This window comes from Pseudorca crassidens, chromosome 9, assembly GCF_039906515.1.
Source record: "Pseudorca crassidens isolate mPseCra1 chromosome 9, mPseCra1.hap1, whole genome shotgun sequence".
Taxonomy (NCBI): Eukaryota; Metazoa; Chordata; class Mammalia; order Artiodactyla; family Delphinidae; genus Pseudorca; species Pseudorca crassidens.
In genome coordinates, this window is record NC_090304.1 from 25,534,529 (window position 1) to 25,558,708 (window position 24,180).

General features: G+C 39.0%; 2 protein-coding genes across 11 annotated transcripts in view; one reads left to right on the plus strand and one right to left on the minus strand.

Moving 5' to 3' along the window:
• The window catches only part of CSTF3 (cleavage stimulation factor subunit 3), a 69,995-nt gene extending 56,474 nt beyond the window's left edge, over positions 1-13,521 (plus strand). The window contains exons 11-21 of the mRNA XM_067749483.1: positions 61-170; positions 790-906; positions 1,169-1,243; positions 2,640-2,783; positions 3,200-3,302; positions 6,076-6,145; positions 8,808-9,003; positions 11,163-11,316; positions 12,051-12,145; positions 12,289-12,349; positions 12,799-13,521. Coding sequence (XP_067605584.1) covers positions 61-170; positions 790-906; positions 1,169-1,243; positions 2,640-2,783; positions 3,200-3,302; positions 6,076-6,145; positions 8,808-9,003; positions 11,163-11,316; positions 12,051-12,145; positions 12,289-12,349; positions 12,799-13,001 — 1,328 coding nt within the window. The 3' untranslated portion in view covers positions 13,002-13,521. The remainder of the gene's footprint in view (positions 1-60; positions 171-789; positions 907-1,168; positions 1,244-2,639; positions 2,784-3,199; positions 3,303-6,075; positions 6,146-8,807; positions 9,004-11,162; positions 11,317-12,050; positions 12,146-12,288; positions 12,350-12,798) is intronic.
• Positions 13,522-16,313: 2,792 nt separating this feature from the next.
• The window catches only part of TCP11L1 (t-complex 11 like 1), a 33,492-nt gene continuing 25,625 nt past the window's right edge, over positions 16,314-24,180 (minus strand). For 7 of the 10 annotated variants that reach the window (XM_067749492.1, XM_067749486.1, XM_067749488.1 and 4 more), the window contains 3 exons: positions 23,139-23,311; positions 19,915-20,094; positions 16,314-18,623 (listed from right to left, as the gene is read on the minus strand). In XM_067749492.1, coding sequence (XP_067605593.1) covers positions 18,400-18,623; positions 19,915-20,094; positions 23,139-23,311 — 577 coding nt within the window. In that variant the 3' untranslated portion in view covers positions 16,314-18,399. Of the gene's footprint in view, positions 20,095-23,138; positions 23,312-24,180 lie in introns of all 10 variants that reach the window. The other 3 variants (XM_067749490.1, XR_010946090.1, XM_067749491.1) reach the window with 3 other exon arrangements.

The window sequence follows — 24,180 nt, forward strand, 5'->3', positions numbered from 1 at the left end:
TATTGATAGTTTTGTAAATAATATTTATTCTAATTGAATGTTGCAAATGTCTTCCCTTAGTTATGTTTGCTTATGAACAGTGCCTGCTTGTGCTGGGCCATCACCCTGATATTTGGTATGAAGCTGCCCAGTATCTTGAGCAGTCAAGTAAACTGTTAGCAGAGAAAGGAGTGAGTATTTATTTGTTTCTCCCTTTTGGTCTTTTCATGGTTTTGATATAGCAATAATTTGCTAAAAGTATAGCACTGAATTTTGGTAATGAAGTGTAGGTATTGAAAATTTTAATCTTATGTCACTATGAATCTTAGTGACCCTCTTATATGATTAGACTACCTTAGTCAGAATTAAAATATAGTGGCTCTTCTTTAATGTATTAAAGTGATGAATCATTTAGAGTACTTCTATGATTCTTCTTTATGTTAAAATAATGGAAAAAGTCTTTGGAATTTTTTTTTTATATTTATTTACTTATTTATTTATTTGGTTGCACCGGGTCTTAGTTGCAGCACGTGGGCTCCTTAATTGCAGCAGGAGGGTTCCTTAGTTGTGGCATGTGAACTCTTAGTTGTGACATGCATGTGGGATCTAGTTCCCTCACCAGGGATTGAACCTGGGCCCCCTGCATTGGGAGCACAGAGTCTTATCCACTGTACCACCAGGGAAGTCCCTAGGATTTCTTAAGAATCCAGAAATGCATGTGTCCATAGGTATAAACATATGAGTGTGTGTTTTATTCTCTTTCAGCTTTATTGAAATTATTGTAAGTGAGCTTTCTTTTTTCTCTCCTAGGATATGAATAATGCCAAATTATTTAGTGATGAAGCTGCTAATATATATGAAAGAGCCATAAGCACTTTATTAAAGAAGAATATGCTTCTTTATTTTGCATATGCAGATTATGAAGAGGTGAGTTAAAATATTTAGAACTTTCTTGTAATTGGATTTTTTACTGCAGCACTGAATTTTTTTTCTGGCTGCTTCTTTGCCAGGCATATTACTTTTGGAAGACAGAGATAATGCAGAATGAACAGTTATTAGTCCTTAGCTCATTATATATTTATGCTCAAAGCAGATGCCTTTGTGGGGTGCAGCCTCTGGATTCCTCAGAACTCAAATGCTGCTTGTTTATGAATATATATTTATATCCACTTCTTCTCTACCACCTTAGAGTCGCATGAAGTATGAGAAAGTTCACAGTATATATAACAGACTTCTGGCAATTGAGGATATTGACCCCACCTTGGTAAGTAACTTTACAAGTCTCTTTCCCACTTTTGCAGTCTGCTTTAATTTAAAAAAAAATTAATTTACATAAAGTAAAATTCACTGTTTTTGTTGAATTGTTAGTTCTATGAATCTTGACCAATAACATAGAGTTATGGGACAACCATCACAATTAAAATACAAAACACTTCAATCACCCCACAGAAATTCCCTCATGTGACCCCCTTGTAGTCACCCCTTCCCTGTCTCCCAGCCCGACAATTGCAGATCTGCTCTCTGCTCGTTTCTTCTGTTGTTGTTTGTAAGTGCAGCGCTATGAACCAGCCACAGTGGGGCTTTCTCTAACACCTTCCTTGTGAGCATGGCTTGAATACCACATAATTGTTGCTTAATAAATATTTCTTTTTAAATAAATGGAGGCAGGAGAAACCAACATTCTGGGAAGCAGTTGGACAAGAACTCACTTTATCCTGAATTCAACTCTGTAATTGTGGTTTTCAAAGCCCTGAATTTCTGCAAAAGTGCAGCAGAGCTCTTTCAGTGGGAGGGGAAGGGGAGGGGCCGATGCGTGGGGCTCTAGACCCTCTGCCTCAAGTCAACTACAGCTATACTCCTTTTTTTGTCTGTTTATCATGGGATTCCACTGCTCTAATTGCTTGCATTTAGTCATCATTTTAAAATTCATTTAGCAAACTGATCTGTGCTATGCACTGTGCTAGATTCCAGCAGTATAATGACACATAAGTAAAATTCCTTTCCTCAAGGAACTCATAGTTCATTCATCCATCTATTCATCTGTCTAAACTGGGCAATGTAGTTTGACATCATCAAAACTGAGCAAATCAGGACCCTGCTCATAGTCACCCTGTGTACAGTCCAGAGATGTTTTTTCATTGAACAAATACTGCATACTCATGTGTTGGGCACTCTGTAGGTGCTAAGTATAAAATGACTCAAATAGTTTATCAATAAAGTTACATTATATGGTCTTTAGGAAATAGACTAGTGGGCTTTTAAAAGTAATAAATCAAGAAATACTAGCGTTTTCTAGTATTTTCACTTTTATTCCTTCCTTAAGATTTAATTTGCATGTTCTGGAATTAGATAATTGTGATGACTGCAAAACCTTGTGAACATACTAAAAATCGTTAAATTATACATTTAAAGGGTGAATTTTGTGCTATGTGAATTATATCTCAATTAAAATACTAATTTGCACGTCTTTAATACCAGAAAAAATTTGCTTGTGGATTTAAATAGTACAGTATCTATAATCTTTTTTATTTCTCAAGTATTCAAAATTGCTTCCTTATACAGCAAAACGTGTTAGTACTGAAGTAAGGTGAACCTGTATGGGATGCTACAGTGTTCACGTTTTGCCTAGTCTGTAGAAAACAAATACTTTTTTTGTGTAGGTATATATCCAATATATGAAATTTGCAAGAAGAGCAGAAGGTATTAAATCTGGAAGAATGATATTTAAAAAAGCAAGAGAAGATACCAGAACCCGCCACCATGTCTATGTTACTGCAGCACTCATGGAGTATTATTGTAGTAAGGTAAGTCCTCAAATAAAATATAAAGATAAAATAATTTCCTTCATATGAGATAAATTAATTAAAAGAAAGGCAGTCCTAATTTCTGTCATTAAGTTTTATTATTTATTTATTTATTTATTTATTTATATCTATCTGGTTTTTTGGCCACGTTGGTCTTCTTTGCTACACGTGGGCTTTCTCCAGCTGCAGCGAGTGGGGGCTACTCTGCCTGTTAGTTTATACCTTATTAAACTCCATATTTATGAATCTGAATCCCCTTGAATGGTTTTTAGCTCTGTAATTTTTACTTAACATAATTTTAATCTCCATTTTAATTCTTAATATACCTTGTCATATTTAGATGTTATAGTTTTAATATTCTTTGAGTATCTTGTCTGACACTGCATGGAAATCAGTAGTTTCCTCTCTACTTCTAGGACAAATCTGTTGCCTTTAAGATTTTTGAGCTGGGGCTAAAGAAATATGGAGACATTCCAGAATATGTCTTGGCCTATATTGACTATCTTTCTCACCTCAATGGTAAGTAGATTCTAGATCTGTAATGGTTACTTAATATTAAACCATCAATGTCATTCTCTGAAATTATGTTGCTGGGTTTTTTTCTTTCTCAAGTGTATTATATTCTGTCATCACACCAGAACCAGGCACTTGATAGGCACTCAAATATTTGTGGCCTGTCAACTATGAATTTATACTTATTGTATAATGGTTGATGCCTTTTGATTCTGCAGAATGGTCTTTAATTTAGCATCAAAGTCCCAACAGTAATAGGGTAAAGCCACAAATCTCTAGCCACGAAAACTCAAAGATGCCCAAGTAGTAAACTGCTTTGAGGCTACTGGGGAAGATATTTCAAAGGAAACATTATGTTTATAAGCATCTTTATTTTCCTATTTTGTTGTAATAATAATGACCATCTTTTATTGAGTTCCTACCTTATACCAGGCACTAGGCTAGAGGATCTGTATATTTATGTATGTATCTTATTTAGTGTAGTTAACCACAGTCCAGGATATGTAATTTCTTGACTAAAAATGATCTGGTTTAAAAACTGATTTAAGAAAGAAATATGAAATTATGTGCCATGTAAATAATTAGATGTAAATTAGATATCACAGGTAAATATTAGTGATTTTAATGATATTTTAGAAAAATGTAGCATTCTGTATACCTAAATAGTAGAAAAGAATAAAACTTAAACATGATTTTATATTTCAGCTTAGTGATTCTACTCTCTGGAAAAGGGCTTAACTCCAAAAAGTGAGACAGTGGAGCATTTAAGACTTTTGAGCTGAGGCTAAAGAAAATTTTCATATAATTTTCTTGTATGAAATGAATGTTCCTTACCAGTTTTATATTGTTTTGCTTGATTTTTTAGAATAGTTACTAAGATGTACAATATTTTACTCTAAAATTGAGGATGAACTCTGATGTCAGCATTATCATCTTCTAAAATCAGTGTCTTAGTTTGTTTATTCATCAACCCATCATTTATTCAGTAGCTTTGGTTAGTAAGGTCTGGAAATACAAGAATAGGACTCCATTGTTACCCTCAGAGTATTCTCCTGGGGAAATCAGATGTGTAAACATAATTGCATCATCATTTGATTCTTAATTGTGGCATAAATTCTGGGGTTAGGTGTATAATGGTGTTTCAGATTTCTCATCTGCAGAATGGTTATAATAAGAGTACCTTTCATTGGACTGTTGAGATAATTAAATGAACTTTTGCATGTATTTGACTTATATATGGAATGTGGTAAGCATACAATAAACGTTAACTATTTAAGCTGATGGTGGCAGTCATGAAAAGCATGTGCTAAATTCTGTAATAGAGCCCTGAATGAATTACTTTGGAAGCACAGAGAGGAGCGTGTAATCTAAGTTCCAGAGCTGTGCTATGCAATTATGGTAGCCACTAGACTACTAAGTTTTGAGCCCTTGAATTGTGGCTAGGCCAAAATGAGATGTGGTGTAAGTTAAAATACATACTGACTTCAAAGAGATAGTAGAAAAGAAATGTAAAATATCTTAATAATTTTTCACATTGATTACATGTTGAAATGATAATTTAGATATTTAGGTTAAATAAAATAAAATTAATTTCACCTGTTTTTATATTTTTATTTGTTTTTGTTTGTTTTTATTCTTTTAAATGTGGCTAGCAGCAAATTTAAATTATTGGATAGTGCTGTTCTAGAGGGTGAGAGAAGGCAGGATGAGATGGGTCTTGAAGGATAAGTAATCGTTTTCCTAAAGATACAGGAAAATGCGTTATTCCAGGAGAACACAGCATGTAATAAGCAGTGGAAAGTTATGTGGAATGGCAAAAAGTGTGTCTGGAGCAAAGCTTGGAATAAAGCTAAAAGAATAAAATGCAGGATTTACTTATTTCTTTAAGTACAGTATGTTAAGTTGAAGATGAAAGCCATGAATATGGTGCCATCTTCTTTGGTTCAATACATGTAATCTCTTGGTTTGACTTTGCATATTATGGACATGTAGTAAAACTGAATAACTGCCCTGCGGCAGTAAAAGCCAACTACTCTGTTGGATTTTAACAGTTTTATTGAGGCATAATTTATATACCATAAATGCACCCATTTAAAATATGCAGTTCAAAGAGTGTTAGTAAATTTACTACTAGATTCTTAAATTTTAATAGATCCCTTAGAGCTTAGCAAGAAGTGTCATTTTCCACTTCCAACTACAGACCTCCCGAGACTCTTAAATTTTAATCCACCTCTGGTGACCATTCTTATTCATTTTCCATTTGCATATTTATCTACCAATCTAGATATGGTACCTATATAAGAATTTAAAGTAGTTAAATATAGAGTAGTCCTGGTACTGCAAAATAAGAAAATCAAATATCTAAATTTGAGCTTGTCATCCTCCACATTCAGTGTATTTAAAAAATATCAATAGTTTGATGCTTATAATGTCAACAAGTATGCAATTTTCATTATTTAAAAAAAAATGAGATACCCGATTCAGATATCACACTTATAAATTGTTTGACGTTACAACTACACTATACTATAGAAGGGGAGGGCTAAACTAGAGGTAAAAAGACCTGGCTTCTAGTTACGGCTCTGTTACTCAGTAACTGTGAGCCACATCAACTCACTTCATCTTTTTGAACCTCAAGCTTCCTCATCTATAAATATTGGGTGTGATAATAGTTAGATCTCTCTGCATAGGATTTTTGTGAGGATTAAATGAGATAATGCATTGTTTAATTATAAAACTGAATTTTTAAAAATATTTTAAATCTTCTTTAATATCCTAGAGGACAATAATACTCGAGTTTTGTTTGAACGAGTTTTAACATCTGGAAGTCTTCCACCTGAGAAGTCTGGGTAAGCCATTTTGAAAACTTACTGGTCGGGTTCTAATATTTGAATTGTGGTCTATGGGATGAACATTTGCTTGTTGTGACTATACGTTCCAGGAGAAATTTCCCTTCTCTCTTGAAGCTTAATTTACAAATGGCTGCCTTGCCATATTTTCATACCTGTTTAAGATTTGTTAAAAAAAATTTTTGCATACTGACTAGGATTATTTTGAGAGATGCCTTAGCAATTTATTATTAAATATTTTAATATACCTTGCTATATATCCCTAGAAATTTATATGAACAAACAAGAGAAGAGTTCTGAAATATTTACTTCTTACTCGAGAGCAAAGACTCTGACAAAATGAAAATTTGTTTGACAAATTATATCCCTGATTTATGGTTTTGACTCTTGTCAGTTTTACAGGAGGAACAATATGGTATAGTGGTACAGTGAAAGTAGTAAGGCTTTGGAGTCTTGGGTTCAAATTCCAGCTCAGGCAACTACACCTTGGGCATATTTCCTCACTCTTGCCAATCCTTACGTTCTTGTCAAGTAGCAATAATGTCTACCAGTATAGGAATTTTGTGATAGTCCTCTACCTAGTATATAATAGGAACTCAGTGCATTACTTTACTACAAAGGTGCTTACTGACATTTATTTATTTATTTAACATCTTTTTTGGAGTATAATTGCTTTACAATGGTGTGTTAGTTTCTGCTTTATAGCAAAGTGAATCAGCTATACATATATCCCCATATCTCCTCCCTCTTATGTCTCCCTCCCACCCTCCCTATCTCACTCCTCTAGGTGGTCACAAAGCACCGAGCTGATATCCCTGTGCTATGCAGCTGTTTCCCACTAGCTATCTATTTTACACTTGGTAGTGTATATATGTCCATGCCAGTCTCTCACTTCGTCCCAGCTTACCCTTCCCCGTCCCCGTGTCCTCAAGTCCATTCTCAATGTCTGTGTCTTTATTCCTATCCTGCCCCTAGGTTCATGAGAACCTTTTTTTTTTTAGATTCCACATATATGTGTTAGCATATGGTATTTGTTTTTCTCTTTCTGACTTACTTCACTCTGTATGACAGACTCTAGGTCCATCCACCTCACTAAAAATAACTCAATTTCATTTCTTTTTATGGCTAATATTCCATTGTATATATGTGCCACAACTTCTTTATCCATTCATCTGTTGATGGACACTTAGGTTGCTTCCATGTCCTGGCTATTGTAAGTAGTGCTGCAGTGAACATTGTAGTACATGACTCTTTTTGAATTATGGTTTTCTCAGGGTATATGACCAGTAGTGGGATTGCTGGGTCATATAATAGTTCTATTTTTAGTTTTTTAAGGAAACTCCATACTGTTCTCCATAGTGGCTGTATCAATTTACATTCCCCCAACAGTGCAAGAGGGTTCCCTTTTCTCCACACCCTCTCCAGCATTTATTGTTTGTAGATTTTTTGATGATGGCCATTCTGACCGGTGTGAGGTGATACCTCATTGTAGATTTTTTTTTAAGTTTTTTTAAATTAATTTATTTCATTTATTTATTTTTGGCCGTGTTGCTGCATGTGGGCTTTCTCTAGTTGTGCGTACTCTTCGTTGCGATACGCAGGCTTCTCACTACGGTGGCCTTTCTTGTTGCGGAGCACGGGCTATAGGCATGCGGGCTTCAGTAGTTGAAGCACGCAGGCTCAGTAGTTGTGGCGCATGGGCCTAGTTGCTGCACGGCATGTGGGATCTTCCTGGACCAGGGCTCAAACCCGTGTCCCCTGCCTTGGCAGGTGGATTCTTAACCACTGCGCCACCAGAGAAGCCCTCATTGTAGTTTTGACTTGCATTTCTCTAATGATTAGTGATGTTGAGGATCCTTTCATGTGTTTATTGGCAATCTGTATATCTTCTATGGAGAAATGTCTATTTAGGTCTTCTGCCCATTTTTGGACTGGGTTGTTTGTTTATTTGATATTGAGCTGCATGAGCCTTACTGATATTTAAGTATCAGTAAGTATTAAGTAAGCCTTACTGATATCTACTTACTCTCTAAGTAGAGTCTTAAGAGAATTAATTTTGGCTGTTAGAAAAGTGGTGAGGCACAAATTTGTCCCCAACGATCCGTATTAATGGGAAAAAATAGAGAGCATGTTAGATTTCAAAATATATTTTTATTCATATGTTGCCCCAAGAATGTATTCTACATTTTAATTCATGCGACTCCAAAATGGTGAAGCCACATTATTCAGGAGAAACTGGAAATCTGTCTAGGTTCCTTCTTCAACTCTTCCACCTAGAGTTTACTCTCTCTAGTGTAAATGTCTCTCTTATTGGCCACAAAGGATAGGAAGGTATGCTAAATAAGTAAAAACTCAAAAAAAAAGCCTTAAATATGAAAGTATTTAGGGTAAAGGGTTATGATGACTGTAATTTACTTTCAAATACTTAAGCAAAAACAAGATGAAGCAAATATGGCAAAGTATTAATAATGATTAAATCTAGGTTATGGTATATAGGCATTCATTATACTACTATATTTTTCTGAAGTTTGGAAATCTTTATAATAACAAAAAGAGAGATTTGTATAATTTAAAAAAAAAAAGGGAGGAAGGGAACTTAAAGATTTTTTGTAAGCCTCAAACCCAGAATAGTAAAGTATTGATTATATTTATTTTCTTACAGAGAAATCTGGGCCCGATTTTTAGCTTTTGAAAGTAATATTGGTGATCTAGCTAGTATACTCAAAGTGGAGAAAAGACGGTTTACAGCATTCAAAGAAGAGTATGAAGGCAAAGAAACAGCTTTACTGGTAGATAGATACAAGTTCATGGATTTATATCCTTGCTCTGCAAGTGAACTAAAAGCGCTTGGGTATAAGGTATGTACTTGGGCTCAAGATGTGTGTAGTGTCTTTACTTTCCTAATGTTTTAGAATAGTTCATGGATGAACTTCACTCTAAAGTAAATTCTGAAATAGAAATTAATCGAGCTTTAGAATAGATTTGAAGAATAGAAAAAAGTTCAGGGATTTTCCTTGGGTTTGTGAAATATTGACTATCAACAATACTGAACAAAATGAGAATTAAAATGAGATTTAACAAACTTTCTTTCCTGGAAATTGTTAATGCCTTATATCTTATGTCTTGTGGGCAGATGGAGGAGGTGGGTGAAGGAAGAAAAACAAAAGAAAATCTGAATGTCACTTAGGTTAGTTTTTCTCTAATAGCTCTTAAGACTGATGTGTGTGTTTTGACAGGAGATCATATATAGTAATTCCTGCTATATATTTTGTAGATATAATGAAGAAACATTATAGCTTATTAAATCCATAAAGTTCCTTGAAGGATTTGTATCTTTAAAACAGGGCTCCTTCAGTGGGGTCCTTTAGGAAATTAGCTTATCTAGGAATGGAACTCTTCTGTTTGGACTACTGAGTCATAAGGAAACAAATATGGAACCTGAACTCATTCAGGCCAAGGGGAAAGATTAATGTTTACACACTCCTAGAAATAGCCCTTTCTGAGAAGACCATTGTTCTATCATTTCTTGATTTTTCTGTGTCATGTGAACAAAGACAGACCAAGATGGAAGCCCAAAGGGAAGCTATATCCACAAGAGTCCTCGATTGGTCCCCTTAAGCCAGCCGGCATTAGGATGTTCCTCACCATCACTCTGTATTTCCTCACTGCCCTCTTTTAGCCTGGGTCTCACTGGCTAAACCAGATTAAAATAAACTTCAGACCTTTTCATTAATGGAAGCTCCAGTTGTGTGCCAGCCCCATGTTCCTATTCTGAACTAAGGGGTTACTGCTCAGGGATCAGCAGGTTCTGCTTCTGGTTTAACTACTTCTTAATGAAAAGCCAAAGACATTTGAAGATTATGTGGAATTTTTAGGCTATTTCAACTTTGCCAAGATGAAAATGGAAATTAAGGAAGTTAATGAAAAGATCTTACTAAGTAGAACTACTTCTTGAATATGAATTTTCCATCTTGTATTCGTTTCTGTTCTTTTGTTTATTTGGAAAGGATTATTATACTTTTGTGTGTCATACATAAGTGAGAGAGGGAAAGAAAGAAAAAAAAGTAATTCCCAGTAGGCATACTCATTTAGATCTGCCACCAAATGCATATGAGCAAACTTTGAGAATATGAAATTCTCTTATATCCCTTGATGGTGGCAAAAGAGGCTCTTTTGGTTTTAGACAGATTGACACTGGTTACCCGTAGCAGAGGAACTTCTCTGGGATAGGGCCTCTTTAAGAGGTAGCATGTTGCTCCCTTTGACATATCTCAGAGGGTTGCTTTCAGCTCTGGCAGGCATTGCTGGGACACTGAAAAGAAGACTGGATGGGTGTGAGGTCAGAGAGGCCTGTGCTCTCAAATCCTCTACTTCTTAGCCATCTAACATTGGAGACAGCAGAACCTCTTTTGAGTGTCAGCTTCTTCTGTAAAATGGAGGTGTTACTATTTGCCTCCTCAGAGAGGGAATAAATGGCAAAAACTGACAAATAGTGGTTGCTCAACAAACATTCCTTCCCCCCTATAACAGTATTTTGGGAGTAATTTTTCATTTCATTAGCAAAATCTTATGAACTAACGTAAGTGATGATAAGCTTTATGTTAGGTTTCATGAAACAGCACCTTACTTAATCCAGCTTCTTCACTTAGAGAACCTGGTAGATGATGTTCAATTTTAGTGGAAGGGAGTTATCAGGAAAATATCTAAAACCGCAGATTTTCTTCCAAATTACCCCACCTCTACCTGGTATGTATTACCTACAAAAGCTTGTATCTATCCTACAAGTGTCCCACCTGGCGACACTGAGTCTAATGATTCTTAACACTGGTCTTTACAGCCCTTTAGCTTTCCTTGTTAACAACCTTTACTGTCATGGAAGTTCTCGCTTATCTTTCTCCATTCTCTCTATGGTTTTAACCCAGTTATTCACAGTGTATCCTCAAGATTGTAGAATTGCACAGTTATACTCTATAAGTCCCTTTTTCAGGTTTAGGATTCTTCTGTTCTGCATTTTCAGGATGTCTCCCGTGCTAAGCTAGCAGCTATAATTCCAGACCCAGTTGTAGCTCCTTCTATAGTGCCTGTTCTGAAAGATGAAGTGGATAGAAAACCAGAATACCCTAAACCAGACACTCAGCAGATGATTCCATTTCAGCCACGACATTTAGCACGTAAGCCATGACTTTAGATCCAGTACTGAGACCTCAGTTTGTTTGTTGGTTTAACTGGAGAGGTGTGGGGGGCAAAGTAATGTGACCTTTCCATTGTAGGTTAATAATTAGACTCAGGGTCACTATGACAGGTGGTTTGGCTGTAATCTTTGAACCAAGATGAGTTTAAAATGTCTTAAAAAAGAAAAAAACAAAACCTCATTGATCCAGATTGCAGTAACCCATTTTGGCAGTGATACTTAAGACAGTTTTCAGAAATGCTGCTACATACAGATTACCTGCACAGCTGGAAACTTACTTTGGTGATGTTATTTGGTATCGTTTATACTTACTAATGGGTAGTAGCCTCTTTGGATTCTATTTGAACAGGGCCCTTATGATTAAATATGTTACTGTGTAACTGACTTTAAATGGGATTGCTGAAAAAATGACTTGTGAGGCTTAGGCATGATCTTTGACAAAAACTGACTAGCTCAGCGCCTGGGTTGCCTTATGCAAAGTCACTTGTTTACTTTTCTGCCTCCCAGTGGCCATGGGGTTGAGACTGCTTTCACTGTCTCACCCACTTGCGTTTGGTCAAACATATAAAGCACTAAAAACATTTTAAGATGTCCAGAACAAAGCAACATGACTATTTGTACATAGTAATTTATGTACAGATTACTTATGTTGGTTCATTACATGTGCAGAAACTCTTCCATCCCATTTGATTCCTACTTTTCTTTCTTTTACAGCTCCGGGCTTACACCCTGTCCCTGGTGGAGTGTTCCCAGTACCACCTGCAGCAGTTGTTTTAATGAAACTTCTCCCTCCTCCTATTTGTTTCCAGGTTTGTTCACTATTTTCATGATAGATATTTGCTCTATGGGTAATTATAGTAATTGTGTGCTTTTTCTCTTGTATCATGGGAAATGCAAAGTAGGGCTATTTTGTCAGATTATTGGGGATTAAATTTTCTTTGTGTCAAAATAGGGTCCTTTTGTACAAGTGGATGAACTGATGGAAATTTTCCGAAGATGCAAGATACCAAATAGTAAGTGATGAGTCTCCGTTACTAGAGTGGAATTCACATTGTTGTTTCCTAGGCAGGAGAGACTGTCATTCTTTGGCACTGAAGTTTCCAAAACCAGCTAGCCATCTTGCAGAAGTACAGTGACACCTAGGAGGGATCCTTTGGATCTCTTTGGTACAGAGAGGCTTGTTCATGTTCTTATTCTTCTAAGAAAAACATCATAAAAAGCGTATCTTTTCTATTCATGTGAACATGCACTATCAGGTTTGGCTTATGAAAATAATTTTATTAATTTTAACAGCAGCTTTTTTGTATTTAACTATTCAATAGTATCAGTAGTACTATCTCAGAATTTCCTAATAGGAGGCTACAAAATTATAAAGTATCCAAAGTAGTACATACATATTCCTTCACAGTAGCATACTTTTAAACATCCTCCAACAACAGTCCTTTTTGTTTTGCTTCAATAGCAGTTGAAGAAGCTGTGAGGATCATTACTGGAGGAGCCCCAGAGCTAGCTGTAGAAGGCAATGGCCCGGTGGAAAGTAATGCAGTACTCACCAAGGCTGTCAAAAGGCCCAACGAAGATTCAGACGAAGATGAGGAAAAGGGAGCTGTCGTTCCCCCTGTTCATGACATTTACAGAGCAAGGCAGCAGAAGCGAATTCGGTGAAGCAGGCACAGAACCTGCCTCAGAAAGAAAACTCCTATCCAGGATTCCTTTTGCCTCTTAAGTCATATGTTTAAAAGAGACAATGCTTTGTTACAAAGTTCTTGGAAACAAAGTTGTATTGTCATTGGTGCCTCTATTCATATGCTTCTTGAGAAAAACCAACCAACCTATGTGAATTTTAGGATTTGGAACAGACCTATGCTCTAAGAAAAATTAGGTTTTCAAAAATGTGAGAAGAGTACAAAGTGGCAGAACCACATTTTGTTCCCGCTTCAAGGGTGTCTTGTATGTACCACTTGAAGACTTGTGGGTTTTCAACAGTTTTATTTTAAAAACTGGATGGTTTATGATTGTAAAGCATTTTATCACATTTTCTGAAAACAACAGCTGTTCTTGGTTTGCTTATGTAGAGTCCTGCCTTATTGTTTGTCTTATTTATGGCAGAATGTACGGAATCGGTTTTGTAGTTTAAAATTTTAAAAAACAATCCTTTAGAAAATAAAAGGATCTCAAAAAGTCATGTCTCTTGCTGCTGCTTTCATTCAGATTTTATCTGAAATAGCTACTTACGTTATTTAGCCAATACTGTTTAAAACTAAAGGTCAACAATGTAAGGAAAAGTCATCCTGTATTTACTATATATACACTTAACTGTTGTCCTTTCCTGGTCTTTTTTGCTACTATTTGAAAACATGAGAGATCCATTTTTAAGAGGCAAATTAAACATTTTAGAAATCTTCAAATATGAATGCATTTTTCCCAAATTAAATCTGAGGGCGATAGAACTGAGATATTTTATCTTTCATGTCTCTTAAAAGCAACATAAGTATGGGAATTCCTTTAACCACTCACTGTCTTGCTCTCACATAAATATATTTCAAAAAGTGCTCAGTATTCAAGAACATTTTTTTCATCAGCTAAACAAAGACAGCATTAAAGGAAACTACAGCCGAGTAACCAAAAACTAGCTACAGTGAGCAAAAACTTACCATAAAAATTAAAAGAATTAAGTTTTGCTCTTTTTTAGCAACGTTACCTCCTCTTGACTCATTTCTAGAAAACTAGACCAACAACTAGTTGAGCCTAAGGATTGTGATTCAGAATAAAAGCTAAAAATAAGGAAGGAAATAAGAGGAAAAGTACGAAGGCTATAAAGAGACAATCTTTGCACAATGGGTACACAATTTAGAATTTGAATTCAAGTGTGATTAAATATCAGCTTCAAATATTTCTATAAAACCTATAATAAAAGGTTATCTTGAATCACTTTCTTATATAAATTTATACATAGCAAGGTCATATTTACCTAAGTTGATCACAAGCATATGTCTCCAGTATTTTCCCAGTGAAGCTGAGAAAAATTTCCTCAAAACAAAGTCAGCTGCCTCTACTTCAGATTTTGTTATCTTCCTAAGTATCATTTTCAAGATGTGTGGGGTTTTTTTTAATATCATGGTTATCAACAACACAATCTGAAAGGCATAAGTAGTACCATATAGCATAAACTTAAAAATATAGAGATATGGAATCTTTCCTGAAGTGCTATCTTGAGTAGTGTATTGAAGAAGACAAAATGGTTTCAAATACCTGTAATGGTCTGTAACAGTGTTCCCATGTGACAAAAGAAAGCCACGTGATTGAGTATGGAAAAATGCCTTTTTTTTTTTTTTTTTTTTTAGCATTGTAATAAGAAAACACACACGTACACCCCTACCTACCTTGGGGAAAAGTGCTGCTAAGGACTGTTAAGGCCATTATGTGTATTACAACTGCTCCTACTACATTCATTTCTAAGACTTTTTCCCCTAGAAATTATATGACCTTTAAACTTAAAAAGGATTATTTCTTAAGAAAATATTTTCTAATGTTCTACCTGATATATATATGAACTTTTAGTTTTTAGTATGATTTTGTCTGAATGTTTGATAATTCCTTTTGTAAACACAGTGAACAAGTAGCATGATGTTAGAAATCTGAAATTATTTTTGGAAATCTATCTGCAGACTCTCATGGTATATATAGCCAGTCCTACGTGTCCAAGGTCTCTCATATATCCATATTGCTGGACCCAGAGAAATTACCAAGAGATATCCATATCTTTCCTCTTTATAAAAACAATGACAGCATCTCCCCACAATTCTAGAACTGGATAAAATTTAAGGACCATAAATGCTCCCTAAACAAAGATCAGTCAAACTCTGGCTTTTAGCACTAAATTTCGAACGAGAGATTTTACCTATGTTGCCACATATAGTAAAGTAAAAGGTTATAGCTACCTAGTAAATATAAAACTGATCAAATTGTACCACTGGAAAAGAATGAAAAAATATACCACTTTTGTCAACATATTGACCTTGGGCAATAATTATTAATTTATTTGGTAATTTTATAATCCTCTATTGGATATGCTTTCTTTAAAAAAATAAATTTATTTATTTATTTTTGGCTGCGCTGGGTCTTCGTTGCTGCACGTGGGCTTTCTCTAGTTGCGGCGAGCGGGGGGGGGCTACTCTTCGTTGCGGTGAGCGGGCTTCTCATAAATTCTGGTTTTTACATTTCAGTTCCCAAAGCAAACTTCATTAAAGTTGGTAGTTCTTACTTGACTGTGACGTTCAGCAAGTGAAGTTATATTTCATTTAGTAAAAATTTCAGAAGTCTTGAAAGGTAATTCATACCAAGTAACAAAACTCAGGTACCACATTACTAAGTAAAAACTTAAATATTCAACAGAAGTGAGCTTACCAGTCTCTGGGAATAAAAGTCCAAAACACCAATTCAGTTTACTAAATTTTCTTCCCCGTCTGAGCCCTGACCAAATTTCTGCTTCGAGCTTACAGCAGACAGTACTTTAAAAAGCAGAGGCAGCAAGAATTAGAAAGGAAAAAAAAAGTGTTACTTCGATTTTAAGGTTGCTTTTAAGTCAGAAGTTGCACTTAAAGGTTCTCAATGCTTAGTTCAGATAAAACAAACACAAAAATGGTGAAATCTGACTATTGCTACCAACTCCAGACACATCTGATTACTAAATTAAGTGACATTCCATCAAATCAGGCCTATAGATTAGTTCAGAAGGCAACACCGTATGACAGAAACCCACACTAGGGGCAGTTTTAAGTAAAATTCTGCCTGTTCAGATTTCTGACACTTCTAGCTTTTTCTGAAAGTGTCAGTGAACATTTGATAGGTTAATAGAGGCTTTTAGGCCTAAAGGTTTTCCCCTCCCCCATCCCATGAAGTTGCTTTGAATACTGTGAATAAAAAGGCAATCCATTAAAATAGGTATACAATATAAAACCCAATATAAATACACAATTGCAAACATCACTGTAATTCTTTATTTAGATTATGTTTTCAATGAGATAGTGCCTTTTAATATGAGTTTCATAGCCCATCGTCCACTACCATTCAGTCATCCACTCATTTGTTCATTGATGCATTCATTTACTTCAAATGATATAGAGGTGGAAATGGGGAGAAACCACTGGGGTGGAGTGAACGGCAGCAGATACGAAAAGTAAGATTGCAGCTCTAGCACAGAAGAGATGAGAAAAGAAAATAACAGTCTTGGGACAGGACAGGAGGAAAACCTTCCCTACAGGCCTGTAAAATGTGCTTGACTGAAGGGAGGTTGGGCACCAACAGTCGAATCTGTCATGATAACAGATATGCACCTACAGGCAGGGTTATATGCTCTCCTTTGTTGCTAATAAAGTCATTCATAGTCCTTTTGCATGTACAAAGCATTCTAATATCCATTATCAAATTTAATCCTCCCAGGAAGTGTGAGTTAGGAGTATGCTCATTTTACGGGTGAAAATACAGAGCCCAAGGAAGAATGATTAGCCCAACATCACATAACCTTGCAAGAAGGCAACAGAGGAAAAACTCAACCCAGATCTTCCTCTAAATCAGGAACTTTCTGCACAATCCTACTGCAGTCTACTTAAGTTATTAAGTCCAGTCAGATTTACTACAGAATGTCAGACTTGGAAAGGCTTGTAAGGTTAAATCCAGTCCTTTCATTTTATAGGTACTGGAAATGGGTCCTGATTTGCTCGAGCTAATCACGTAACAGAAATAGGATCAAAACTCTGGTTTCTTGACAGCTCCCAGTCTTTCCACTCTACCACCCTGCCTCAAAATTAAAAGAAATACAAATGTTATACACAGAAATCAGGGCATGCCAAAATGTCACTGGAAATCAAACAGCAAACACCTATTCCCTCCCTTTGAAATTCACCAGGAAAGTAGGCTGCTCTATTCCCAGGTATCTTAAGACTCTGGAGAAAGTAAAATAAGCCACAAAAACAGAACTGCTAAATAATCCATTCAGAATTGTCAGCCAGTATGTGCACATTATGTGCCTATTGAGTCAAACTTTTTAATAACTTCTCTTCACAGAGAAAAAAATTCCTACACACCTGTCCACTGCATTAATCAGTAAGATATATCAGTGTAACTCTGACCTGAAGTATATTTATAAAGGGCTACATAAACGATCACATTTTACAGCTTGCTTTAGAATAAGATTAAAAAATATACATATGTAGAGTGAGAATCCACCCAATCAGTTGAGAGCTGACAAGGCAGCAGTCACCGCTCTAGACATTCATTCATTCATTCATTCAGGAGACTATCAAAGAAATCTACCTGACCTGCTGATATCAACCCAACTCTCAAGGCAATCAGTTCTACCCACCTGCAGTGAAATACTAGTGCCCAATAAACTCAGCACTTCCACAAGACATGTTTTCCACAAACCTGTTAGGCAGGAAACCACATCAAATGCAATCAGTATGCAGTATATAACCCAATTCAATTCTGAAGGATAATGTATACGCCAAAGCTATTTCTGTCTTGGAGGGAGAGCTGTAGGGGGGAGTTCTAAGTAGACGCTTAGCAAATGTTTCCTGAGTGACTAAATGAACTAAATGAATTTTCCTGGCCCTTAGTGATAATCCTATGAGATTCCAGGAAGAAAACTAGCTCACTTATCTTCAAAGAGCAGCAACAAAATGATTCAATATGAATATTGTGATTCTGAACTCTGCCGTCTTCATTCTGGCTTCTGTAGAATTCCACCAGTGGACACTGAGGTAGTGGGGGCCACAGGAGTCTGTGAAGCTCCCTGTTATATAGGCATCAAGATTTCAAAGTGTTCAAACTTCACTCTATGTAGGAACCCATGAGGGAAAAGAAAGAAAAAAATCACCTAAGAGTTAACTCTTACAAAAGAAATCAAAATGAAGAAACTTTGAGATTTAGGGAAAATGGCTGCAGGAGCTGGTGACCCACCCTGCATCTGTGAGGGTAACGCTCCTCTCCGGCATCCTTGGCTGCGGAGGGAGGGACCCAAACACTGAGGCTGAGGCAAGCAAGAGTGCTGCCCCCAGGAACCTCATACTCTACAACCAGTGAGCACAGCTTCCACAGCAGCCTTATCTCCAGAAACAATTCCAGAGGTGACCTCATTGAATAAGCTACAAAAGATGTGATTTTGTTCTTTAAAAGTTCTACTTACCGAGCTTTCATCCCCTTCCAGTGAAACCTTGGAGGATTTGTCCTTCAGCCTAAACTTTATTAATATGACCTCTGACCACGTAACCCAGCATACATTTCTGACTGCAAGTAAAAATATTAGAAGCAAATACTTGGAGAAATCACATTCCCAGTATAACCTTCACTCCTCTGAAGCCTCGCATCACTAGACAGTGTACAGGGTGGATGTTTCCCCAACGCTGTCCCCAGCTCCACCCCAGCGCTCATCGGCTTGAATGAAGGGATTCCTTGCATGATTCTGGGAACTGGAGATCGCCCAACAACTTCATGGCTCTGTTTCTAACAAAATGTCCCTGTCTAAAATACACACAGGCACATGCGCACATTTTATTTTTTTTAACAGAACAGGTCACCTGTGAGAGCCAAGCTACCCTTTCAGTCACAGGATATGTCAGGAATTCTGGTCACTGAAGTTCCTCAATAAATACTGCTCAAAAACCAGGGATCTCCTATAACTTCGTTATCCAAGAAATAAGTGAGCTGACGCTATTTTACCTGAAAACACTTAAATCCAATGCTGGAATTCGAATCCAATCAATACATCTATGTATTGTATCAGAGTGAACTTTTCAGTAAGAACTTCAGACATCTGTCCTCTTCTATATATTACACTAACATATATTAAAAAAAAAATTTCTCCTTGACTTTCAAGGCATAAAAGTCACAGAATTTTCCTTTCTCTAGATCCCATAACTGCTATCATCCAGGCTCAGAAGTAATTTTGTATAAACAAGTAAGCTTTTTAAAATCAAATAACTCTCCTCTAGAACAAAAGGGTTCTGGGGCTCCAGCTAGCCCAGGCAGGGAGAAAGCAATAAATAGTGGGTGCGGGAGGTGTGTGGAGGCAGTAAGACTATATAAAGTCCTTCCAACACAAAATACCTGGAGGAAGGAGGGCTGGGCTGGGCAAGAGACGGGCAAGGGTCTAAACGCATCAAGGCCTGGTTCTGTTCACTCTGGGGTGGCTGTCAGATACTCTTGGGTGTCTGAAAGAAAAGCGAGCCAGATGGCAGAAGAGGTCCCAGGCTCCTGGGAGAGACGAGGCAGCTACGATCATGATAGGGTGTGGGTGGAGACACACGGCAGTCCACCCGTCAAAAGCTGAGTGCTACCTACAAAACTCACGATAACGAAAAGCTTCTCTGATTTGTAAACTTGCACTCATAAACACAAACCCTCAAAACAAGCCTTTTCAACAGTGATACACAATACTCTTCCTTTTGGCATCAGTGCTGTTAAATAGAAAGGTACTAAGCAGCCATTTTCCAAAGCAACACTACAGCTGAGAACAGGTCAAGTGGGTAACACTGCTGCTGCAGGGAGCACAAGCGTTAGGGTCTGACAAGGATCTTACTGAGGATCGCATCATAGTAGGGACTGAAGACCATCTTGTTATAGTTGACCAGGCGCACGAAGTTAATGGCAACTTCCTCCAGCTCTGTTTGAACTGGACCTAATCCCCCTGGGGCTGTGGGCAATGGCTTCTGATGACTGGAGACAAGGTAGGTTTCTAAGAAGGTCAGGATTCGGGAATCTGCGACAGAAAAGAAAGCAGTTGTTTGCTTCTTGGTCAGGGTGACTTTACAAGTTTCTATTTACGCTTCAGTTTTCAGCTTAAACATTACCTTTTCGGGAAAGTCTTCCCTGACCATCCGGAGGCACCTCCCACTTCTGAACATTCATCCCATTTGTACTGTACCCCCGCCCACCCCAAAGCTGGTCCGCTCCACGGGGTGGGACCATGCTCATCCTGTTCATCATTCTCTCCCCAACACCCAGCACAGTGCCTGCCATGAGGCCTGGACACCAGGCAAAGCCCAAAATACACTTGGAAAGCAAGGATAAATGTATGAACGATTAAGGGGAGATTAGGGTGCTGCCAAGTTCCGCTCTCAGAAGAGCAAGGCACACTGAGACCAATGTTAGCCATTGTTTAAGATCATATAAAAAGTGGGAGGAAAAATAAAGCAGGAAATGCAAGTTCAAAAGAGAAGAGAAAGGGACTTCCCTGGTGGCACAGTGGTTAAGAATCCGCCTGCCAATGCAGGGGTTACAGGTTTGAGCCCTGGTCCGGGAAGATCCCACATGCCACGGAGCAACTAAGCCCGCGAGCCACAACTACTGAAGCCCGCGCGCCTAGAGCCCGTGCTCCCCAACAAGAGAAGCCACCACAAGGAGAAGCCCACGCACCACAACGAAGAGTAGCCCCCACTCGCCGCAACTAGAGAAAGCCCGTGCGCAACAACGAAGACCCAACACAGCCAAAAATAAATAAATAAATACATTTATTTTAAAAAAAGAAGACTCCAGCACTATTGGCTTGTGATCTAGATTTTCCCATAAGCCCACATGAAAGAAGCCTAAGCCTCCTTCTCCAAAGCCTGCAATGAAGGCCATGGAGCTGTGGGCCACTTGTCCTACTCTGAGGAATCATTTAGTTGGATGCTTCTTTAGCCCATCCCCTTCTATGATATTTTTGCACCCTCAGCTGCCAAAAAAGTGTGTGTGCAAAGCCGCACCTTGCAGATTTCATTACAAAAGCAATAGCGGCATTTATATTAAATGAGCGTTTTCAAACTTCACACCCAGCTCATGCCCTAGGGAACCTTCTCAGGTGCAACTGACTTACATCCTTTGGAGTCCAGTAACACACTTAACTGGCTGTGACTAAACAACCTACATGACAGGACTAAGGCAGCAGCTTAGTAGCCAGTGGTCTCTTCACAGCACTTCCCCGCATCCCCACCCCAGTTGACAACAATGATCTCGACAGTCCGAGGGCCCTGCAGCATCAGGAGGCTCCTCCTGAGGGACCTGCAGATGAAACTGTGACTAATGCGGGCCTGGGATGAAATTTTAAAAAGTCATGGTATTAGAAGCACACCCACGTCACTGGTTCAGCCTCTACTCCAGCCTAGAATCTGATAACCACAGATCATTCTGCTTTTGCCTGAAGCCTGCTAACTTTTCATTATTTATAAGATGAACATCTATCTGAGTTCGTAAAGAAGTTAAGGAAGGACTTTACAATTAAATGACAATAATTTTAAAAATTAAATATTAGATGTAAAAATTAAATATTAGATGTAGTGAACAGAATCAACCAGTGATGATGGAAAGTCACAGCTCACATAGCAGAGTAATATATATATATATATATGCCCCCTGCACTGGAAGTGCAGAGTTTTAACCACTGGACCGCCAGGGAAGTCCGGAGTAATATTTTTAATAACTGCGACTCGTTAGTGAGTCCTCCCTATGCTGCCAGGTTCTGCAGTAAGCACCTTACATATCTTACCACCTGCAGTCCTCTCAGCAACCCTGCAGGTGCTGGTATTACCCCCTTTTAGAGATGATGAAACTCAAGTATCACGTCACTTGCTCAGGCTACACAGTAAGTGCTTGTAAAGAAAACCCGTCCTAGCCTTGTACTACAGCTATACTTTTCCCTTACCCTCGTGCCACTACCACATTCAAAACGCTTCTGACTCCAGATCCGGGGAAGAAGCGTCCCCACGCCAAGCAGTTCTCTGTGACCCCAGCTGGGCATCCTACAACTTTACTCAGTTCTGACACTACGCGCAGACAGCCTCAGATCCCACAAGTTAAGGGCTCAGGTCCACAAGACTGCCCCCGACTTCAGAAGCCGATCACAAGGAGGCGGCCCGCAGGTCATCCACAACTTCTGACTTGGCTACAAATCAGAGGTTGCCGTGACGTCCTCTCCCTTGGATTTTGATGATTTGCTAGAATAGCTCACAGAACTCAGGGAAACACTTACTTAGGTTTACCAGTTTATTATATAATAAAGGATCTGATAAAGGATACAAATGAAGAGTCGGAAGAAGCCATACATAGGGTGAGGTCGGGGAGAGTCCCGAGGGCAAGAGCTTCTGTTCCCGCGGAGCTGGGGTGCACCACCCGTCCACTACACGGATGTGTTCAGCAACCCAGAAGCTCTCCAAACCTTGTACTTTTGGGACTTCTGTGAAGGTTTCATCACGTAGGCATTTCTAGCCCCTCTCCTCTCTCTGGAGGATGGAGGGCGGGGCTGAAAGTTCCAAGCTTCTAATCATGGCTTGGTCTTTCGGGTGACCGGCCCCCACCCAGGAGCCCATCAAGAGTCACCTACTCAGAACACAAGACACTCCCAGCACCCAGGAAATTCCAAAGGAGGTAGGAGCTCCGGGTCAGGAGCCAAGGTCAGAGACCAAACACTAGAACAAAAGATGCTCCTAGCGCTCTTATCACTGAGGAAACTACCAGAGTTTCAGGAGCTCTGTGCCAGGGGCCAGGGGCAGACACCAGTATATTGTTTCCCACCACCTCACAGTGCTAGATGGAGCAGGGTTCTGAACCAAGACCGGTGATTCCAAAGCCAGAGCCCTCAGGACAGTGATGGCTGCCTAGTCACTTGGCCAAAGCTTCGGGTCGCCCTAATTGCACTACGGTGAATAATCACTCTCTCTTCACTCATTGGCACGCGTAATCCATCAAACCCTTCTAGATGCCCGCAGAGGGGCCTGTCTGCCAGCCCATCGCAGGCATATCCCTGGTCCCGCCTTCGCCCAAACGTACCCACGATCCTGCGGATGGGGTTGTCAGGACTGGCCATGGCCTGGATCTGGCCCTTGAGCACGGCCTCCTTGTCCGTGGTGAGGGGGCTGAATCCGCACAGGGAAAGGCAGCTGCTCACCTCCAGGCAGACTTTCTCCCCAACGGTAGTCAGGGCATCCTCCAGATGGAAGGAGCTTGAGCAGAGAAGGGAAGGAGAAGCCAGTGAAGAAAGGGCCCATCAACGAAGTGCACATCCCACCCCCAGCCCCGCCCAGCCCCCATTTGGGGAGAGTCACAGCGACCAATTCACAGACTGATGGGTTCAAAGGGAAAACTGTGCCTCTTCCCTGCCCCGAGCCCCTCAGACTGCGTCCATCCAACTCAGGGGACTTTGTCTCTCTACCCGTCTCTCTCTGCCAGAAAGAACAGTGGCACGGGGAGGGCTCAGGTTATGCCTGGTCTAACAATCTAAAAGCTAACTTCTTGCTAGCATCTGTGTGGTGAAATAACCCTGGAACTGACTTAGGACTACCTTGGACACCTCTGGAGCAACACACCAGAAACCAGAAATGTGGCAGCCGCGGGACGGAGTGGGAGAGAAACTTTTCATTGGATACCACTTTGTCCCTTTAGGCTTTTGAAACACAGCGTATTAACGACTTTCAAAGAACAAATAAAACTGAAATCTAAAAGTTAAAATTCACACTTCGATTTCCTGGGGCTCCTGTGCTCCCCTGGAGTCTCTGTGGAGAGCCCTTGTGCTGGTGGGTGTTGTCTGAGAAGGCAATTGCCTTTGTCCTGGATCTAGAGGCTGTGTACAGTAGAATGAGTGTGAGCAAATGTGAGAGCCCCAGGACTTGCTGCTGGGGCCAGGGCGGACAAGGCAGCGCCGGCCTCCCAAGGAAGCACGGACAGGCCCTCCTCCTCAGTAGCTTTGACAGAGCAGTTTTACTGGAGGGGGACCTAGGTGACAGCCCAGGGCTACACCTGTGCAAGGGCCTCAGGCCAGGCCTCGCCTCAGCAAACACCCTGCAGGCCTGAGTCAAGACTGTTGAGCCTCAGG